At 43.1% G+C, this 23,561-nt stretch overlaps 1 protein-coding gene across 1 annotated transcript; it reads left to right on the top strand.

The window, feature by feature from the left end:
• Positions 1–21,401: 21,401 nt before the first annotated feature.
• Positions 21,402–22,820, top strand: sp5l (Sp5 transcription factor-like; the record flags this gene model as incomplete). Its single annotated transcript, XM_080470175.1, has 2 exons — positions 21,402–21,508; positions 21,774–22,820. The coding sequence occupies exons 1-2, from the start codon at positions 21,455–21,457 to the stop codon at positions 22,818–22,820; spliced, it is 1,101 nt and encodes a 366-aa protein (XP_080326301.1). The 5' UTR covers positions 21,402–21,454.
• Positions 22,821–23,561: the final 741 nt, after the last annotated feature.

Here is a 23,561-nt window from a genome sequence, read left to right on the forward strand (position 1 = left end):
TCACTGTACTATTTATTTACATCAGGTGTGAATTTTATCTAATATTTCAGATTTGGACTGATGGTGGGTAAACTTTTTACCAAGTTGCAAAACTTTGCATATCACAATTCAGTAAAAGAAATACCCCCTTTTTTAATGATATTGGGATGATTTGGATGGATATTCATCATTCATGCCACCTTGATGGTGCATATTCAGTGGATGAATGGAAGCAACACTTATTTGCTTAACATACATATAGGAAACCTGGACAGAACAGAAAGTCATACCGATTATTGAGATTTGAAGTAATACATTCATCAGTTTCCTCCAGACTTTCACACTCAGCTTCTTCTGCTCCTGTTCAATAATCTATGGGAAAACTTCTCAAACAAAAGCCTCCAGGTGAACAGAATTTGTAGTACCACCTCCATAATCTACATTATTGATTTGAAAACTCATCACAGACACGACGCTGAAGAAGAAGTTTCGGTCTATTTGACTCTGTAGTATATTGAGGACAGATTGGTGGAGTTAATGGAGTGATCTCAAATCACTTTTACAGAGAAAAACCCCACAAATTCACATGAGAAAGCATAAACGTGTATTTTAACAAGAAGAAAGCTGCAGAACCAGACTGAGAGGTGGAGATCTTCTGCAGAGAAACAAATAAACAGACATAAAGGACGAGGGAGAGAGAGAGAGAGAGAGAGAGAGAGAGAGAGAGAGAGAGAAGCTTACCTGACATGTAATAGTGAGACATGGTGTGTGAGGAAGGAATGACGCTCAGAGCAGCAAAGCTCTCCCAGCAGCCTAAACCTACAGCAGCTTCACTAGAAAATGGTCCCTTGTTGCCTTAAGCAGCTTCGACTATAAGCTTCATTACGTCTGAAGGTTTGAAGCCTGATCTTGTGTCACGGCCTCCCTAACTGAAGCCGTGAGCTGAGCCATCGGTGACGCTGCCACGAAATATAACAAACAAACATTAAAACAACTCAGCCTCAGGACAAGTTTTGGAACAATTCAATGTATTTTGCTGCAGAAGGTTTAATTAAAAATGGCTTCATGCTGAGATTTTAGTCATTTCTGGTAGAAAATGTTTGGTTTTGTGAAACCGGCACAATTTGCTTCTCTTAGCATCTGTTTATCTGAGCTGAATCTTTCCCGTGCTGTTGTTATTCAGTGAAAAACAAAACTCCCGAACTATAACTTCAGTTTGGGTGCACTGTGGGTGAAAGGTCCAAGGATGCCTGGAAAATGCAAAATCCCTGCTCGCAGTAAGGTTTCCAAACTGAATGAAATAAACAGCCGTGCCTTTTGCTCCAGTGTCATGTCCATTGGGTTTGTGTGTCTCTGGTCGAGAGGAGACGCAGTGATATAAGGGACTTCCTCGAAATGCCAGGAATGTGAGCCATTGTGTTGATTTGCTCCAGAGAATTTATGAACACACCAAAAGAGTGATGTGTCTGCAGACTGTTTAAACAAGATATTAATCAGTGGTTAAATGAACAATGCGTCCAATGGAAAAGGATATGGAGCTTTAACCCCACCCCCCCACCGAACGAGATGAAACCCCACTGCTCCTTCATGACACTGACTTCTTCGTAAATTCAAACAATGAAAGTGCGAATGCTTGAGTGACACGACGAGACGTAAACACACGTCGGTGTGATATTGGTCTGCAGGCGAAAAACAAAGAGCGTGTCTCCGCCTTGTAATGGACGCAAAACACCTCGGGAGTTGAGGCCAAGAAAAGAAAAACATTTATATTTCAAGCAAAAGTGGATTTAAAAGAATTTCAATGATAAAGAAAAACTAGTGTACGAGATACTAGAGTATCTGTTGGTTTTCTCTGGACACTCCAATCTTCTCCAGCATTCACACAACATGCTTTCCAGGTGAGATGGGAACCCATCGAAAAAAGAAAAAAAAAATCTATATAAATGAGGTGAAACAAGTGAAAACTTGTTTTTTTTGTTTTCGATTCAGAAACGTTTCCCGTTTACACGACAACGTCTTGCAAACTTTCTTTTACACAGAAACAACAGAAACGTTGAGAATTATGTAGTTTTCATGTTGGGCCTCTAGTGGCCGCTGTTGTTTGGTTCTGTAATGAAACCACACACACATGCGCACAGAGAACCATAGATTATAAAGTACACAGTAATTCAACGTGGACAGACAACCAAGTTGAATTGTTATTACGGTGACTGTCAAAATAAAAGTACTAAGTCCCAAGGCTTATTTTCATGGAGGCTGATCTGTGTGTGAACGCTGGTCTCTATTCAGTAAAGGCAACATTTCAGGTTAAAAAGTGATTTAAACATCGAATTCTGAAGCCTCCGTCCAGTTTGAGAAACAAACAAGATCTGACCTCACCTGATCTACCAGATTACTACGAGCACATAAAAGTTAGATTTCTGGCTGAAAGTGATTCTGTCACACACACACACACACACACACACACACACACACACACGCACGCACGCACGCACGCACGCACGCACGCACGCACACACACACACACACACACACGATGACGTGTAATTACAGGGTTGAAACAGGTCAATCCAAAAACAATGTTTTCTGTCTTGTGGTTTTCTTCTTCTTTTTTCCATTCCCTGCTCTGCTGATGTTTCAGAATAATATCCTGGAAGACAAATATTCAGCAATCTTGTCTCAGACAAACAGAGAACATCACTCTTACGGTGTTGTGAATGTTTGATGGCAACTGTACTTGTGTTTGGCAGTCCACCTAATGATCCCGCTTGCATTAGCATCAATCAGATTATAAAAATACCTCATCCACCCTGTCTCCTTCATGCTGAGTGTGTCTGACAATTATTCTCTTCCAGGGAGAGTCTCCAGTTACTTCTTGGCCTATAGTTCCTGCTATTGTTCTTTATCTGCTTTATGGGATGCTGGTCCCGACCCCCCACGGCACGTTGCTTTGGAAGTGACCTTGTCTGTGAGGCGGCCCGCTGGAAGGCGAACCTCCCCTCGTGTCTCCTCACCTCGCCCGGCCCTTTTCCGCTCGCTGCTCGTCTCCATCCATTAGAGCGTCTCCCCGCGCTGTCACCGTATTGTTTGACTTCAGGAATCGCGTCCCTTCAGAGGGAGATTCATGTGCAGCGGGCTGTCAGTTGGGCCATACAAAGTTTCTGCAGGGGTTAAGAGCCGAACACAAACAGGAATTTGTCTAACAGCCCTTTGATGTGCATTAAAAAGTGCTTATTTCATAGCAGCTTGTCAAGCTTTGTTATACAGACCACACAATAATCCAACACATTTTGCATTCTTTAACCAAGCACGTTTTTCTTCTGCTTGCTCCTCTGTTCTTGACAGCAGCTGTAATTAGAGATGTCTTGATCCCCAGGCAACACAGTATAATCTAATTACTTACTCTCAAAGATGTGTGATGAATTGCACTTGCATTTTAAATTTTTTTTTGCTTTTTCAAACTCTCTCTCTCTCTCTCTCTCTCTCTCTCTCTCTCTCTCTCGCTCTCTCGCTCTCTCGCTCTCTCTGGTAAAAAAGGATTTTATTTTATTATTTTAAACCGTTCCTTCCCTTCTTACCTTTGCGTGAGCCGGGGCCGATTTTGTTTGCGAGTTGCTTATTTCCTGCTGGCTCCTGATGAACGTCTCCTGACCTCTGCCACACCTACACTGCCCATGTCCATTCATCAAGCATCTGGGTCATGCATCTCCTGGGCGGGTGAGGCAGCACCCGCCTACATCCAGCGGCTCCCCGAGGGCCTGTATCTGCGTGTGCGCTTATGAAGCATCCTCCACAATTAAGTTTTATGTTCTCATTAAGGTAACGACAAAGACGACGACTTAACGATGTTACGTATTTTAGCCTGGGTTAAGCGCAGATCATGCTTCAATTCCCATCAGAAGCAGAGGGTGGATTATCAACAGTAATTGTTCGGTCTACTGGAGCTCTTCCACGTTGGAAACCGGCGTTACCAAAACAGACAGAAAGAGGCCAACGCCTCGGCCGAGCCACTGCCGTGTCATCAAACGAGAACAAAAGGTGAGACCTGGATTCCCATCTGACCTTCCTCTCTCCGCTGATAGTCGCTGTCTCCTCAGTCGACGGGGCCATAATAAAACATGTGTTTAGTCTCGTTTGAGGTGTTTTTGGTTCACCACTCCGCCGTCTCCTCTCCTGTCTAGACTGGAGGAGACATGTACTCTGTTACTCCCCCATCAATGCTTCTTCAATGTCATTTCTGAGTTTTTCTTCCTTTATCAGTCCTAATAGCATTTTGTTCCGGGCTTGACTGGGGAGTCGGGCCTCCTCGCCCCTGCCAAAGCATTGTGCAGCTCAAGTACACAGCGGCGACACAGCCTTGAACCACATTGTGAGAGCCGCCGCTGCATTGTCTGCTTCGCTCCGACACGTCTTTCAACACCAGATTCACTTTCAGCTCCGCAGCGTTTAAAGGGTTCCACACCAGAACGAAACAACACTAACAAGTTGTCCCATGTGCATCACACAAGAACTGTGAGCAAGGAAACAGAGTTTCTGAAGGTGGTTTTAATATACAATGTGTGTGTGTGTGGGGGGGGGGGGGGGGGGGGGTCCACCTCAGCGGTAGGTATGGAGTAAATAGCACTTTTGGGTGATCTCCCATAATGACTCCAGTATTTCGTCTTGTGCGTGAGACTCTGGTGGAGTGGCTCCTTGAGAATCACCAGTGCAGCCAGGCTCACCTCAGACAAAGGTCAAGGCTGGCGGTCGCCCAAAAATGTTGATTCAACACTTTCCGTGGCTGGTGTGCACCAGAACAGCACAAGTTGACATACAGATCCCAAACACACGTCTGACATAAACTGTTGCTTTACCACCGGAGGGTTTCATTGATTCAAGTGGTTTGTTATAATTAGCTGTGATTCAGCCCAGTGGAACTTGATTGAGCTCCCTCATTTCTTACTACAGTAAGTCCGTCTCCTCGTTACTCTGAACAATGAAACGTTTCTCACTCGATGCTTTTACACAGAAAATACTCAGACGTCAGGCCGCCTTCGTGTTTTTACATGGAATCATCCCCCAGTGTGATTTTAAGGCTGACTCTTTTGAACATAATGTCAGTTTACAAGGAAACTGCAGAAATGCTGAAAACAATGTAGTTTACCATAACAGGCCACATAGTGCATCACATGGTTTTTATATCCAGAAAGTGAGAGGGATACATATACAACGTTGGGCAACTGGTCATAATGTTATGGCTAATCAGAGTAAGGGCTTTCTAAAGGTCCAACCTGCTATTTTGTCTTTGTAAACTGCAAAAAAAAAAAAGCAAAAACCAAAACATCTTAGCAACTTTACAGGGTTTTCTCGTTAAACATCCTCAAACGTTGACGACACTCTTTATACAATAAAAGAATTTGACTGTGCAGGAACTCATAAAAAACATATAGCGCCTCGTGTTTTTACTAAATCTACAGGGCGCATTTATGTATAATGTTGAGGAAGTCATAAAGAAACTATGACTGTATTCTCTCCAAATGCATAAGCCAGTTAGAGCTGTATTGATTTATTTTTGTTATGTTTCCAGTTTCTTATGTAACCAACAACGTCACCGATGCCATTCAGCAATACTGAAACACTGGATTTCCTGACGTTGGCCTTTAGAACACTACAAAGTGCTTCACAAGGCTGCGGCAGCAGCGACGGACCGCCTCGGCAGCACGTACCAGGCTGGAAGCAGACGGGTGGAGGACCAGGAGATGTGGAGCGGCTGCCACTGCTGCCACAACGTGCCGGCGGTCAGGGAGTCATTTCTAAAGTAAGACGGCAAACGTAATGCCAGAAAGGACTTTACAATGGAGAGGAAGTCCAAATCAGAACAAAAAATATCGAATGTAATGATTGCGGGTGTGTTGTGGGACTTTTAACTCAAAGTTGTGAGACTTTTAATCAAATTCAAACAGTGAAACAAACTGTACCAAGATCTTGGGAGTTTCTGATGCGACTGAACCAGGTGAGCCTCGGCTGGACGACACAGAGGAGAAAAGAAGCAGTAAACAGTGAAATCTCTAACAACGCAATGAACCTTGTGATTGTTTGTTTTGTGTCTTCTTGGGAGCTGCACACCTTTGTGCTCATCAAATGTTTTCTGGCCTATTTATATTCTTAAAGGCCAAATTAGATGAATTTTTTAACACATTGCTGCAGAGGTTTGTTCCCCCCCCCCCTGCTTCTTCTTACCTCTGCATCACCTTTACCTTGCTCCCCGGTTTCACTTATTCAGCATCAAAGGGCCCTGGTGGCTCCGGCTGGGTGGCTACTAGCTTCTCATTTCCTCCCGCGCTCTCCAGCCATTCAGCGGTGGCGTGCTCCATCAGGGCTGAGCGGACCCCAGGGAGTCCACCAGAAGCCTCTGCTCGGCGCTCACCGCCACTTCCTGCTCATTTAAAGTGAGCCTTCAAAATGGAGCGCCATTGTCCTGGCTGTTATCTGATGGCTCCATTCAACAGACAGACAAAGCCAAGAGGCCGCCCCCCCCCCCCGTCCTCTCCGTCCCCCCGTTCTCCCCCCCCCCCACCCCCACCCCCACCCCCACCCCACCCCGCTCTCCACCTCTCAGACTGTGTAGAAGCTCTGCTTTTCATTCTTTTCATTCTTTTCTTTTTTTACTGTTATTATTAACACATCAATAGAAACCACTTTACATGGATGCACATAAAAATAGACTTTTAACAGGTTTCTAGTTAAATCACTCAGGCCTGTTGTCCTAAAGAGAAAAGTGACCTGAAGAAACTTTATTATTGATCAAACTAAATCTAAATACAAGCCAGGCAGATCATGCAAGCAAATATCAACAGATATGCTGGTGTTTTGTTTGCATGCAGCTACTTCCTGTTGGATTGAATTTGTACTGAACTGAAAGTTTGGAAAAGTTCTATTCAATTCAAAACGGTTTAATATAAAAATGTTTTTGCATAGCCCCAATTAACAGCATCGTAATGTCAGGACACGTTTCTAGAGAAAAACCTTTCCACATGAGCAAGAATAGACGACAAGAGAATGAGAAAACTGACATTAAAAAAAGGAAGAAAGCTGGAAAACTCGAGTGAGTGATGGAGACTCTCCGCTGTTCTGGATAGAATGTGAGAAAAGGACACGACAGAGAGAAACAACATGCAAGAAAGTAATTATCATGAATCCAGCCGCTGCAGACGTGATCAGATCATGAACTTTAAGTTTTAATGTTGGAAATCCTGCATGAAGGTACAGAGTGACCACAGACTTTCATTTCCGAAAAGTTTCACGTTTACACTGCAACATTTTCAAAATTATGTTTACAATGAAAGTTTGGTAGTTTTCATCTTGGGCCACTAGTGGGGGCTGTTTTTTTTGGCTTCTTTTGGAATGAAACCACACACACGTTGCTCAGAACAATACGCTATAAACATGAAGTTTATATCGTATTTCCACCATGAGGATGGAGCCCGGGCATTTTCAGAAAGTTGTGTTTTTGCCCGTTTGCACAGAGACGGAGTTGGAGCGTTTTCAATAAGACCCACCTTGGGAACAATTTTCAAAACATTCTATTTTCAGTGGTTCCGACCACCGTTGTCATCTCCCAAAGCACAACAAAGTTCATCATTTTCACGTGAAAACATTATTATGTAAACAGTAAGCTCATGTGTTGCTGTCAATGCCACATGACTACAGTTAGTAGAGGTGTTGCCGAAGCATAGAGCTGGGGGGCTTCATGATGGAACCACCACAGGTTATAGACCTGGGGGGTTCTCAAAGAAGGATGAGAGAGGAACTTTTCAGCTTCAGAGCTTGTAAAATCCTGTTTAACGAGAACTACACACTCACATTAACTTCAAATCATGTTTTCAACATGAAAAAAAAAAAACCTTCATACAAACTGGAAGAACATGAAAACTCGACACATGAAGGCCTCCAGCCGGAGTTAAACTGAGGTCCGTTTCAATGTGATGTGAGACGACCAACCACTGGATCGTCTGAGCTTAGAACCACATATTCATGTTTGGTGGTTCTTTAAATACAACTGGTGTGAAAAAAATGTTTGCCCCCTTCCTTTTTCTTTTTCTTTATTTTTTTGCATGTTTCTCACAGTTAAATGTTTGAGAACATCAAAGACAACACAAGTAAACACAAAATGCAGTTTTTAAATGAAGGTTTTTATTATTAAGGGAGGAAAAATATCCAAACCTATATGGCCCTGCCTGAAAATGGGATTGTGGTTTATCAATGCACTTACTTAAATGAAGTTAACATGGGCTGAAATCAAATAATAATAATAATAAAAGAGCCCCACCTAAGAAATTTATCAGCAGGTCGGAGGTAGTGTGATGGTCTGGGGCTTCAAGACCTGCTGTGATAAATGGAAAAATATATACGTATATTAATGTAGCCAAATAAAACTCATGAAGCTCACATGATTCTCAGTTCACACAGAGGACTAATCGTTGTATCTTCCTAATCGGTTGTGTTGTTTTTCCTATTTATTGTTCTAAGTTTGAGAGATCTTCAACTTTTATCTGTTTTTGTTTTAATCCTGAATTTCTTATAGCATTTAAACATTTATATATTCATTTAATGTGTGAGTGGTTGCACTGACCCAAAGCTCGTTTAATTTCATTGCACGAGCTTAATGACAATAATGAGTCTATCTGCTTTATGTTGCCAGGAAATCAAGCACGCTTGTAGCCTGAAGTTTGCCGGTTTGATTCCCACTGCCGACGAGAATCTGAGTAGCCCCGGTTGAGTCAGGGAGCCTAAAATTGACTTTAAATAATGCAAGCACATAACATGTTCCTCTGTAGAGCACTAGGAGGGGGAAATCCTGAATTATATCTAAAACATCTTCGTTGTTCTTTTTTCCCCCTTTTTCAAATAATGGATAAAGTCAGTTAATTTTAGTATTTGAGAAAAATAATTTGGAATCATGTGTGCCAACTACACAACTATGTCCCCTTTATAATATTCCTAGTATAAGGTTCTATTTGGAAGACAGAAATAGATTTACTGTAGCTGCAGACATGGAGCAGATCAGATTAAACATGAGAGCAGCGCCCTCTTGTGGAGAGGTGAGAAAAAGCATCACAAGCCGTGTGCCCTTTAACCACAAGCTTTTCCCCTCTCGTATTTAAAGTTTACTCTTCACACACACACACACACACACACACGGGGGTGGGGTGTGGGGTGATGTGGGGGGGGGGGGGGGGGGGGGGGTGTTTCCCATAGAGACACCATTGTGTGCGCTGTATCAAAGGGAGATTTGTTTAAGGAGGTTCACTGTGCTGTGATATCATCCACATCAGTCAGGTCTACCTGTGCAGGTGCTTGCAGCCCGGGGGGTGTGGGGGAGGGGGGCGGGGCTCACTGCCTGCTCCGGTTTCACAGACCTGATGGACTCACAGAGGAGTCAACTTAAACAATAGAGCTGATTTCTTCTCAGATCAACACTGGCATTGGCAATTTTTCCTCTTGTCCTTAAGATGCCATTCACTTTCTTTTGTTTATTTCATCAACAGCTCTGTCTAGTGGGGTGTGAAGTGAACTGTTGTATTTTGAATCAATTGAAGACACTGAAGACATTAGGACATCTGAGAGTAGAAAATCACTCAGCGTCAGCATCTTCCTGATGTTACACACATCACATTACGTCTTAAAAATAAACTTCTAATTTGGCAAGTTCATCAGAATCATTTGGTTTCATAGATAAATAGAATTGTGTGTCATCTGCATAACAATATTGTGTTTCTTTAATACTATTGCCTACAGGAAAGATGTATAGGCTACTGTGAAAAGTACATAGGTCCTAAGACAGAACCCTGTGGAACGCCATGTTTACTTTTACTCTGAGCTGAAGAGTCATTATTCACATGCTGAGTAAAATAATTGCTGTTCTCTCTTACAGGGGTCACCACTGCAAGTTATTGCAACTTGCACTTGCGTCATTTTGGTAAATTTTTATGCCAGATGCTCTTCCTGCTGCAAAATAAAGCCCCAGTCCAAATATTATAATTCAGCATGCAAAAAAAAAACCTAAGTGAACGGGATACATGTTTCTTGTGTGCAAAATTGAACAAGTCCTGTTATATAATATAGTTCATTAATAAATGGAACTATATTTCTGTTGAGTGGCTCATTTAATCCTCTACACAGGAAAATGTAGTTTACCGAAGACATTGTGTCACGACCCTTTATTATCAGACTGTAGTTTACTCTTGATAATTAATTGTGTACCAGAGATTAATCAGCGGCAGGAGAACAATTCAAAGACCTAAAATGGAGAGAATCTGATGTGTTAGTAACACTCAGAACACGGCTGTTTCACCTGCGAAAAGAAGCAGCGCCAGAACTGAAACATGAAAGTAATCATGTACAAGGTAAATACACCAGATAAGAAAAACGAACACTCTTAAAACAACACTCCGACTGAAGCTCATTCATCCATCTTCAGCTCCCTACTTTTTCCTCGCTTCCTTTTTTTCTTTTCTTTTTTGAAGATCAAGCAATGGCAAAAAGTTGAATAATTCTGCCTCTTTGATCTGCACACACAAGTGCGAGTTCATTTCCATTTTTGATTTTTTTTTTTTTTTTCCTTCCTTTCTGTAAGAGTGCCAGCATCAAGATTTACCTTGGTGTGCAAATGTGCTGGAATAGGTTAAAAGGAAATCTCGCTGCTCTCTCAAAGCACAAGTGCAGATGTTATGAAGTTAATTAAAAATTTAGCAATTCGTTTCTCCCGTCCCAATTTAGGCTGCATCAAATGGAAGAAAACAGACGGGAAAAAAAATGACTTATGAGAGAAGTCCGCGCAGTCTGTCTTCTGACATGCATGGCAGCGTCAACGAGGAGGAATACTTCTGTAATGTAAAATTCAGGACGTGACACCAGCCCTATCCACCTTCATGCAGCATGTATCATTAGGAAATGTGCCACACCCTGCATGTGTTGCATTTTGTCGTAATCTGAACAACGAAATCTGCGTTGTGGAATTCTCTCAAAGTTCCGCAGAATCTCACTGACAGAGCCGAGATCAGTCCGGGCATTTACACCACGGTCTGCCCCGTTTAGAAGACAACGCGCTTTAAAGCGTCCCCATCCACCAGTCCTCCCAACAACCACCAACCCGGCTCCAGCCGTGTTTACCAATATTGCATCAGTGTGTTGACACGTCTTCTCCCAACTCCTCCATCTCCTCCCAAATAACACTGCCATCCACAGAAAGGATGTCAAGTCTCAAGATGCTGCCCACCCCTCTCTACACCCCCCCCCCCCCCCCCACTCCCCCACCCCCCCGTGCGGATGATGATGATGATGATTCTCCAGGAGGAGGAGGAGGTGAGGGGGGTTGTATTTTCTGCACAGGTGCTGCAGCTGCATTCGTACATAATTCCTTTCTGTGGCTCAGTGTTAGCCTCTCTGCGCGGCCCCCCCACCCCCCACCCCTCCCCCGGTGGGACCCCCTCCTCCTCCACTGAGTGATATTACAAGCGGCAGCCGTGCGCCTCTGATCTGCATGCGCCGGGCTCCCTTCCTGGTCCTGGGTGAATAGCGCTTGACTTGTTCAATTTGTTTAGAAGCCGCGTTCGACGCTTTGAAGCCACACATTTTAGCATAAATCATAACCTGTCTCCTTCATCGCGACTGCTTTGAAAAGCAACATCTGCTTTTTTGAATCCCCTGCTTTACAATTAGTTAAGCAACATCAATAGATTGACTCCCTATAATTTTTCTTGATAATGAACTGCTTTGTACACGCGCGGGGGCATTAGCTGTGGGCCCATTTGATTTGTTTTCTCTTTTTTTTTTTTCAAGGCCGGGGTCCTGAGACGGATCGATGTTCGCCGGCCTCGCCACGCTGGGACGCCGTGAAACTTCCTGGAGTTCCCCGGCGTGTTCTCAGCACAATCAGACACACGTGGTAAATTGGGTTACCCTCCACGGTAACCTACTTAGGAAGTGTCATGGTTGTGGGGCATGTTACCGGGCCGTGTTGTTTACTCTTTCATCACACTCTTCAGGATCCCTGTTTGTTGGGTTTGTTTTGCAAAGCACAGCCTTCTGTTCAGCTGTGGGAAAAGTGCGGAATCAAAGTCCCGGAGAGCAGCCCGGCGTTGACATTGATAAGCTCGGCCTGTCACTATCCATTTGTCTGAATGACATTGATCCTCGGGTTGGATCTCTGGAGGAAGCCGTTGCTCGCGCCGCACCGCGATGCATATGCCGCCGCCGCCGTGCAGAGGAAAGAAAGAAAAGTCTTCTACCCTCCAAGTTTGCTCAATGAAGTTTTCCACGCTTCAGAATTAAAAGTTGATATAGCGATTAAAAGAAAGCACGCAGAGTATTGGCAGAGGTTCTTCAGTGTACTGTACTGAAGTTCAGACTCCCGGAGACCGATCCATCAACTCCAAACCTCTCATCAGGTGCATTAAGAATTCTTTTTGCAGGTTGAAGGGGAAAATAACAATCCCAAAGATTTTATTTTTCAAAGGCAAGCATTTGATCAGTAGTCATCAATTAAACTTACTGAGGTGCAAATTACACCGCGCGGATTAGATGAAAGAGCCTCGGTGTCACCCCCACACCCCCACCCCCCTCCTCCTCCTCAAAGCCGGGCTTCACTGGCAGTACACACAAACAGCGGGCTGATCCCTGGCATGGCAGTGACAGGGTGACACTTCCCCTCACATTACGCCGGCTGAGCTGACGGAGGGGCTTAACAGATAGTGGCATCACAGGCGTACATTTACAAATAAATCTACTGCTCTGGTTGTGTGGCGCTCCTCTGCTCGTGTAGCCCTTGTATCTCTGCTCCTGCTTTGCATTTCAGAATTTCAGCTGGAGCCCTGCCATGAGAGTCTGTTACCACACCGGCGTCGGTCCTTCTCCCCCAGATGGCACGCTGGGGGCTTCCTGGATAATATTTATGGAACAGGAGCCAGGATTTTAGTTTGGGTTTCTTAATGCTACAGGCTCACGACGGCGACGGCGACGACAACGTGTTCCCCATAAGACATGAGACAGTACAGACAAATAAATGAAGAAAACCTTAAACATGTTATGTAAGATGCCTATAACCCAAACCCAGTTTTACAGAATAAGAAAGACAACAAACACAGAAAAGGACAGTCAAAAGTGCAACAAATAGAAAACATGTAAAATCACAACAATCAATACATTTGAACTGCAGATTTAAATATAGATTTTTTTTTTAAAGTTAACCCCTTGATGCAGATTATCACAAGTTTGGATCGTAACGCTTGCCTTCAGAAAGCATTTGAGATTGTATGTCTCCGTCCAGTGCCGGTTTGTGCACATTCACTACGTACCTAGGAACCTTTTCCAAGCACTGGTTTCTCGTAGGACCGGTTGGAGTGGGACCTGCGTGTGATTCATGGAACCTAAATATAATTTCAAACCAACTCTAATCCCAACTGTAATGCTAATCCTAATTCTACAGTAACCCTAATGTTAACCCTAGCCCTAAACCTAACACTGATCCTAATCTTAACATCAACCCTAATGCTAATATTAATCCTAACCCTGACCCTAACCGTACTATTAATCCTAACCCTAATCCTCTAACAATCATCCTAATCCTAACCCCAACCCTAACAGCAACCCTAATGTTAACCCTAGCCCTAGCCCTAAACCTAACTCTAATCCTCATGCCAGCACTAACCCTAATCTTAATCCTAAATTTCCCCCCTAATTTAACTGTAATCTTAATCCCAACCTTCTAACCCTCTAACCTTAACCCTAATCTTAATCCTAAATCTCTAACCCTGTAACCCTAACCCTAATCTTAATCCAAACCGAACCCTAACCGTAACCCTAATCTTAATCCTAACCTTCTAACCCTGTCACGATGATCCTAATGCTAAACCTAACCTAAATTGGCTTCTATAGACAAATTCACAATCTCCACTTAATTTGGCATCCGATTTAAATCATAAAAACAAATAATTAAAAATTAGCATAAATAACTGTAAATGAATTCATGCCTCAAGAGGTTAAATTGATTCCAACATTCTGGATCTTTTTTATTTCTTTCCAGAGTCGGCATCATGTGACTGCACTGGTTTAGCTCAGACGCCAATATGAGTGTGACAGGCGCTCGCGTCGCCCACAAACACTGAACAATAAGATCAATTGGCAGAAATCCCCCCCGCGTGCGACAATCCCCACATTAACTTGATGGCTGTAAATGATACTGTCAAGTGTTCCAGCTAATTATATACCTGTGTTCATCTTTGTCTAAGTGTGTTTCCCTGCGCTCCGTGATTGATAATCCCATTGTTTCGTTCGCCTTTGTCTCCACAAGCGCTTTTTTATTATTCATTCTAAGTGCCATTGTACAGACAGGCAATTGTAGGGAATTCATCGTTTTGGGGAATTTACACAGGAAACCCCTATAAATAAACAATTCATTTCTTTTCCTTGGTAAATTAGTTGTCATTAATTTTATATGCTGTGTTGGGGATATGAATTAACATGAACTTATCATGGTGGAAAATGGTACAACAGTGGGTACTTTAAACAGCCAATCCACACGGGGTGTCAGTCAAGTGGCAAATATTCATCAAACAGCCTTTTAATACTAATCTAAATCAATTTTCTCTGTAGTGGAAGATGCTGAGGTTAAGTATTGCAGTCGGTAACTCACAAGATACAATCCTAAGCAAGCATCTGAATGGGGAGTGAAATATGTATAATATACAAAATACGAATAAATGTGCATTAATCACACGTTTAGAACACAAAGTTTTCAATCTGAGTAGTTTCAAGTTTTCATATAGAAAAACAAACACAGAAATGGCTTTCTCATCTAAGGTATGTGTGTGATAAATAAATAATGTAATAATGGCCAATAATTTCATAGTCTGGGACTTTTTAAATGTATTGAAGCATAAAGAGTTTTATCTTGCCAATAATGTCAATAAAATGCATTTTTACATCCTTTGTATTTTCAACAATAAAAAAACAAATATACCCCCCCCCCCCCCCCCCCCCCCATGATTTTTGATGATTTATTATCATAGCATTTTGCCAATAATGCAATAACTTATCACATTATTGAAGTAAATGTAATGATTCATAAATAGGGTCGTAATTCTTGGAAATAATGCCTTTTTTTGCAGATAAACTAGATGGAACATACGTCATATTCATCCATTAAGGAAACACACTCATGTGTCCACAATTATTGCGTTATTGGCTTTTGCTTGTTTTGTGCTCACACTTGAGAAGACGTGATATTATGTGACACATCACGTAATAAAGGTTAAGAGTAATTCTATTTTCACCTAAATGAGACAAAACGTTTTGATTTCGAGCACATATAATGCACGTGTCATCACATCTCCATTTTATTTTTTTATTTAGCCCCTTTTATGTTAAATTTTCTAGATATTTACGTCTGTCTTACCTTGATGGGGTTTTCCTTAATTTTGCATCCATCTTCTCTATACCAGCCATAAATCAAACACACACAGGGAGAACATGCAAACTCTAGAGCTGCTCAAAGTTTTCTGATCCACAAAGTATGGATTCCCACATCTCTCAGCTAAAAAAAATATATATATTTAAAAAAACTCTTGTAAATGGCTCAATTTAACTTCCTGTGAAGGCGCACAGTGGAACTCATATTACGCTCAGCAGCCGTGTCACTTATCATCTCCTGATTGACTTCACGTCCTGTCATGCAACTTAGCTACAAGTCGCTCTCTCTTCAGATCAAACGCCATTTTTTATGGGCCAGAAACCTTCAAAGCGTGTCATATCCTGTCGAGGTGATGAAATGATCATGAAGCACCATGAAAGTGACATTTGGCAGGTGGACTGTATTCATCTTTATCGCTGCAGAGTTGCTGTACCACTATCCTTTGATAAAACATGAAACACGTCCTCGTGACAACTGTTTTAGTTTCAATAGTAATATAAGTTAGGTGAGGATAGGCGAGGAATACTCTTCATATTTTTATGGTGTTTTTTTTTGTTGTTTTTTTAGTATACATGTTCGATTCAGTTTTGTTGTGTTTTTTAATTTGATGAAATAAAGTTTTCAGTTTTGATTCAGTAAATTCTTTAATAAAAGCCCTTTTCTTACACTAAACTTACATTGCAAAAATCAATAAATTCGCAAGGTGAAAAAGGCAAAGGCGGTGATTTTTTAAATTTCATTTATTTTACTGTACATGCTTCACAAGATGTCTCTCTCTCTCTCTCTCTCTCTCTCTCTCTCTCTCTCTCTCTCTCTCTCTCTCTCTCTCTCTCTCTCTCTCTCTCTCGCTCTCTCTCTCTCGTCTTTCGTCTCTGGGAGTATGGGTGCATGTCAAGTGATTGTTGAATTGAAATATTGATGTGGAGTATCAAAGCGTGGCGCAGCACTCCTGTGTTTCCAGAACTAACCACGAAGCGCTTTGATCAGATACTCCTGTGATCTGACTTCTGAAGTTGTTAAGAGTGCTGGAAAACAAAATGCAAACAAACTTCAAGTGCTCTTGGTATTGATAAAAGTTTTCTTTGACAAGTGGAGATGCGTGCTGTCTGCCTGCGTCTGCCCGAGACTGGAGATTTTGGGGCTTTGGTAACATGCTAACGGACACGGGATGAGGGAATTATTGTGGTTTTCCCGCTTCACGCACTCCTACTGATGTAAACCGCAGAGCAGGGGTGGGAATCAACGCAACATCCTTCTGTTATCAAGTTATCTGAGTAGCAGTGCGAAAATATTGCAATTCTTTGTACACGTTTCAGCTGATCATGTTTGTGTTTGTTAGAAATTTAGACAGTGTTATTTATTAATTAATTAATTTAGTGTTGAGCAAACATGAAATTGTCACGGATAACTACTACATTGGTAAATTCTGTTTTTGGTGATACTTTACTGGTGTTTTATTGTTGGAAGGAATAAAAAAAAAAAGAACTCCTAAAGTGTCAATACAATAGAATCATTCAAAGACACAACATTTCTTCCACCATGACACTCAAATAAAGTGATTGGTTGAGCGTGGATCAGTTTCAATGTTGCCGGGAGCAGTGAAGTTTCAGTCTCTTCTTTCAGAGGTTGTGTATCTGGAGATATGATCCAGTGTGAATGACGACACAAAACACCATCAGTGAAGAAGAACGGTGCGACATCGAGTCACAATCAAATCAAACTGTCCGACTTTGTAACGATGGGAAATGGTAGTTTCCTTCACTCTACAAAACTGAACCTGAAAAAAAATATATCTTAGATGTTTTCACGACATCGCTTCAAGTGAAAGCGTCCGTATTTATTTCAGAAAGGTTTTGTGATTATACGTCAACCTTTTGAAAACGATGTCTGTTTGCAGGGAAATGTCAGAAACTGTTGAAAATGATGTAGTTTTCATGTTGGGCCACTAGTGGGTGCTGTTGGTTGTTTGCGTAACGAAACCACACACACGGAACGATACACGATAAACACTAACAATGGGAGTTCACCCACATTCGTATGTAACTGAACTCTAAATCTAATAAGTCCCAGCAGAGTATTGACTGGGAGTCATGACACTCTGGAGGTAAACATCGTTCCTATTGTCCGTCTACTGAGCATGTGCAGAAGAACTAGTTACTAAGGCCACAGTGCGCATGCGCACTAGCAGCGTTTGCGCTGAGCGTTTTTGGAAAGTTGCTTTTCAAGACGATCTTTTTTTCTCCCCATTGTTCACAAAACGTTTCCCGTCCACACGGGGAAACATCTGCGTTCACGCCGCACCATTAAAACCACTAAAAAGGATGTAGTACATGTGCCAGGCCAATAGGTGGGGCTGTAACTCTGCAACCGAACTACACCGAAAATGGAGAATTCGACAACTCCGACATCTCGCTTGTGATGTCCACCATCATGGCTGTTGCTATCGGGTTTGTCAAAGTCGAGGCAGTGTTTTAAAATCTCTCCACTCTGCAACCCGTTTTTAAAAAACCCAGAAACAAAACACATTTTCAGGCTCTTAAAACGCGGCGCCGTGTGGATGATTGGCCAAAAACAATGCGGTTGCATGATACGGCATTGTCTTGTGGACAGGGCCTGAGTCAGAGCGTTTTCTCAAAGTTCCACCTCGACCGCCACAGTAGTTGCTTTTTCAGTGGCTCCGAGCATCGCTTGTTTGGTAAACAGACAAAATCACCACGACGGTCTTGTGTGTTCGCTTGAAAACATTGCTGTGTGAAAAGAGTGTTGATCTCTTCTATCTGTCGTCTCAAGCAGCATCAGTTCAGTGGAGGACGGACTCGTGAATGAACTGACGCATTGTTGTACAGTGAAGTCCAGCTGTTGGTGCTTCTCCTCGTCCTAAAGGAACCGGGTGTCATGCTCATTACGAGCCATCTTGTCAAGTGTCGGCCGGCTGAATGGTGACAGAGTGATGCGCCGCAGTTAGCAGCAGGCTTTTACATGCTGCCCGTCTCACCCATTAAGGACACATTTGTCCCGCGGAGGCCATTGAGTCGGCGAGGTGCTGTAAAAGTGGCTTTTTGACATGACCACCAGCACAAAGGGTCGCCCTCCTCCGTGCCTCCCCTTTTTCGGGTGCAGATGGTCAAGACAGCTGGGACAATTTAGTGATCTGAGGCTTTTAAACTGCCCCCCAGGCATGATAAAAAACAAAAAAACAGCTTGAGTGTCCACTCGCATAGTCTACGCTCTGATTTCAAGGGTAGGAGCTTGTCCAGAACAACACCTACTCTGTTCCCACAGCGAGAACGTCGAACTATAATCTATCATTAAAAAAAAAAAAAATCCCTGTAGCATTTTATGTTATTCTACTTTCCTGGATGTGTTTTCTTTCCTCTCCGCAAACGAGTGCATGAGAACATCTGCATCATCTTGTTGGGATTCAAGTGTGTGTCAGTTTCGAGGTTGCTGGTCGCCACCCAGTCAGAGCCGAATGACGGAGCGGGCCTGATTACCAGCAATCTCACCAGCTGTTTAATGAACACAGGGACCTCTTTCTCTGGAAATTAGTTTTCCCTTGAATGCCGTGGAAGCCGTATCCAGGTCTATTTAAATGAGGTAACATGGGGAAGGTAAGCACCACCACATGAGCATTGTTTTCACAGTTCAAAGTGAGGAGAGAGTACTTTGCACTTCAAAGACACTCATCTGGGAGGCAGTACAGTGGGGGTGGTGTGGGGTGGGGGGGGTGGGGGGGTGGAGAAGAGGGGACAGGAAATAAGAATCAGGGTAATTAACAACTTCTGCTCCGTAATAAACCACAGACACGGTATACCTCTGCCTCCAAGACACACCGTTTCCACGTCCTCCGCGCTCGTTTCCTTCACTCCTTTCATCCTAAATGTTCTTTTTAATTTGGAATTAGACTTTTTTTCTTTTTCTTCCTTTCCCGACGCTGGTTTGACTACATCACATTTATAATGAGCTTCATGAGGAATTTGTAGCAGTAAATATCTGAGTGGTTTCGATCTAACTGCAGCATTGATCTGCAAATCTCTCAGCCTGCCTGCTGAAATTATTCGCCTCAATTTGAATCTCGGGCCTTTTAATCCTTTTGTTGTCACTCCGTCTGCTCTTACATTGGGTCAGTCCTTTACGCAAAATGCTGTGATAATTAATCCCTTCTTTTCTGGTGAAAGAAAACAATAATATGAACACAGAGAAAATTCGACGGCAATGAAAATTGACTAAATGTGTGATTTTTATTTGGATGAATTGTGGGATTATGAGTTTAAAGGCAAAGCGTCTGTAAGCTGTCAGTTTAGCTTGTCCAAAAACACCGACAGGCCTTAACAAGGAAGCGATTTGTGATTATTCTTTTAAATATCCTTAAATAATTAGTGTAATAAAACTATTGTTTTTTGTTCACATTTTTCTTTTTCAATATGATCCCTTTTCGTTTTCCTTTAGTCATCTCGTTTCTTATTTTACATGGCCTCTCCTCGGGGGTGTGTTTATTTAAGAACCACCGCGTGTGTGAAACAGTGAGGAGCAGATCAGCGAGAAACCAGGCATTTACATGAGAAACGGGTTCCCAGCCTGGATTTAAACTCTTAACATTGTAATGGTGAGCAGACTTACAGAATGAGATTAAGCCTCAATCTGCATTTAATGGAGAAGATCTGAGGCGGCCTCTACTTGAACCCAGAAATGTGAGAATGTCACACAGGGCAGCCTATTTGACATGTCACCTACTGGTGAGAACTCGGGGCCTTTGATTGAGTTTTATCAATTAGCTTTGTGAGGGAAAATACTGTGACTTTCTTCGGTGTGTGAGCTCCACTACCTGCCAGGCTGCTGCCGCCATTAACACTCAAACACCCAGAGAAAACCCAAAACCAAAGAGTGAATGAATTCACCTTGCAACTGTCACAGTCATTCATCCTGTCACTTTCATCCAGAAATAACAGGCGGATAGATAGATAGATAGATAGATAGATAGATAGATAGATAGATAGATAGATAGATAGATAGATAGATAGATAGATAGATAGATAGATAGATAGATAGATAGATAGATAGATAGATAGATAGATAGATAGATAGATAGATAGATAGATAGATAGATAGATAGATAGATAGATAGATAGATAGATAGATAGATAGATAGATATAATTTATTCATCAAAGCCAGAAATAGAAACTATCCACTTGTTTTCTATCTTTGCTTGAATTCCACTGTGGAGCTGCTGCAGCATGCGAATGCTCCCAAAGTGAAACATATTTTTGACTCCGTTCATCTCAGATCTTTTAACAGACTAAGCATTTCCTCTGCTAAAAGTGCTCCAGTGAAAAGTTGCTGAAACACAAATTTACTTTGTTGTTGTATTAATCTTTATTTTTCCTATTGTGCTTGAAGAAACACACACACACACATACAAACACACATACACAGAGGTTCAGGGGAGTTTAAGTAGATACTCTGATGTTTTAAAAGAAAATAGATTTTTTTCTTTTTTCCTCCTTAGGTCGTTTTTCCTTTTTCTTTTTTTTCCTCCCTAACAATCGGAGGAGGAGTCAGTTCTTAGGGTCAACGTTTGGTTGAAAATTGCGTGAAATTATGAGTAGCCCACCCCTTCACCTAACAAGCCCCCCTCCTCCCTCCTTCACATCCCCTCTCTATTGACGAGCTCGCCTGCATCATACTGGAGACCCCGCCGAGAGGATCTTTTCTCTCTATAAAGAGAAGATGCGGCTCCGGCGCGTTTGAGATGATCCGGAGGATTTACTGCGCTCTTGTCCGCCGCCAACTCCTCCGCGCCCGGGAGCGACTCGGCACCACGTCACCTGGACTGTGAGCACATTGAAGACGTTTCACCTGCAGGGAATGACCCGGGATATTCCAGCCAGAGTGCGGGAGTCGTCTTAGCACCTTTCCCTCCTCTCCGTGCGCCCCGCCGCGACGCAGCTGTATAGTTCGGACTTTGCGCGTCGTCGCCTCTCGGCGCAGTTTGCGTTGCAGGTGCTTTTGGAGGAGCGTCAGGACAGATGGCTGCGCTGACGATACAGCGGACTGACAACTTTTTACACACCTTTTTGCAGGTTTGTTATCTTTATTGGGGCTTTAGATAACTGAGGTTTATTTCGTGCGTAAAAACGCAGAAGTTTGCATGAAGTGATGTTTTTAGATTAAAATAAGAAACAATTTAATTGAAATATATTCACTTTTCAAATCAGGAAATAGTAATTAAAAGTGAAATCATCTATAATTATTTAAATTGTTGTAAAATGTGTATTTGATGTGATTTTTTTTTCTTTTCTTTTTATAACTTTGCATGTAACTTGCTGTGTTTGCGTCACCACCCAGGACCGGACGCCCAGCTCCTCTCCAGAGGGAGCACAGAACGCTCTCTCCTTCCTGGCCACCACCTGTAGCCAGGCCTGGCAGGTGGGAGGCTCCATGAACACTGAGGGCTCCCAGTTCCCCTACGAAGGCACCGTCAGCTCCACATCTGGAATGTTTCAGCTCTGGAGCAACGACATGGCTCCCACCACGGCCCTCAGCACACACCAGATGACCTTCACCGTGCCCAAGGTGCAGTTCACCGGACACATGCAGCCCAGTTTGGGTCACCACCACCACCACCATCATCATCATCCTCATCACCACCACCATGAACTGCCTCTCACCCCTCCGGCTGAACCCCCCTCGTCCTATTCCTTCGAGCTCTCCCCTGTGAAGGTGCTCTCCTCACAGCCGCAGTCCAGCGCTCCCTACTACCCTCAGCACAACGGCGTGGGACAAAACTTCCCCAGCTTTCTCCAGAACTCCTCGGCGAGACATCATTTATCTGGAGGCCACGTGGAGGACGGCCAGCAGTGGTGGAGTCTACCCCAAACCAACGCCACCCCTTCCAACCACCCCTTCTCCCTGGGGAGACAGCTGGTCTTGGGCCACCAGCCGCAGATAGCCGCTCTCCTCCAGGGCACGTCCAAAGGTCTGCTGAGCTCCACCCGCCGCTGCCGCCGCTGCAAGTGCCCCAACTGCCAGGCGAATGGTGGCGGGCTTGAGTTTGGGAAGAAGAGACTCCACATCTGCCACATCCCTGAGTGTGGCAAAGTCTACAAGAAGACCTCTCACCTGAAGGCACACCTGCGCTGGCACGCCGGGGAGAGGCCCTTCATCTGTAACTGGCTCTTCTGCGGCAAGAGCTTCACCCGGTCGGACGAGCTGCAGCGGCACCTCCGCACCCACACCGGGGAGAAGCGGTTCGGCTGCCAGCAGTGCGGCAAAAGGTTCATGAGGAGTGACCACCTCTCGAAACACGTCAAGACCCACCAGACGAGGAAGAGCCGGTCCGGGCCGCCGCCGCACAGCACGGACCCGCTGCTCACCAACATCAAGAGGGAGTAACATCTCTGGTCCTTCATTCAGAAACACTCACCGTCCATGAAGAGACCGTGTGACTCACACTGATTGTCATAGGTTTGCACTATAGAGGGGAAACATCAAACTCCACAAATATCTTGTCGAAGCCCTTCTTCGAACTTCCATAAAAGTATCTTAAGTGACCATCCTGAGGAAAATAAGTGTGTGCTGTTTGATTCAACACACCTTTAAAGAAAACTTGAAGCCTTTTTTTTTGTTTTGTTTTGTGATATTGTGAGTTTTTGCTGCATTCCGTGTACTTTTCAACATTCTACATGAACAGAAACCGGAAAGAAATGGACTTTATGCCTTTTCACAATTTAAAATGTATTTAAATTACAGCTGAGGTGAAAATCTATTTTTCTTTTAAAAAAAAAATCTTTTGGTGTAAATATTTTATTTCATGTGAACAGAAACGCCTGACGTGAGAAAAATTCCAGGTTTTTAAGAATAAGTTGTCACTATTATGTCTAAATAATTGTATGCCTTTGCACAGCTTAAAGATGCTCTCAAAACATTTAAATATTCCGAGCTGTCCTGAAGATGTTTTGCTCTTTACAATTAGAAATTGATCCTAAAACAGACGCGAGTTGTCCGCTTCAAGGTAGAAATATTTTTTGAGATGCAAACTCTTTGATCCAGGATCTCGATGTGAAGCTTCATTGCTGCAGATTAGTAAACATTTGAAACTTTTAAGTTCTTTGTAAATTATGTATAAATATCATG

Source organism: Lipophrys pholis (genome assembly GCF_963383615.2).
Source record: "Lipophrys pholis genome assembly, chromosome: 8".
NCBI lineage: Eukaryota > Metazoa > Chordata > Actinopteri > Blenniiformes > Blenniidae > Lipophrys > Lipophrys pholis.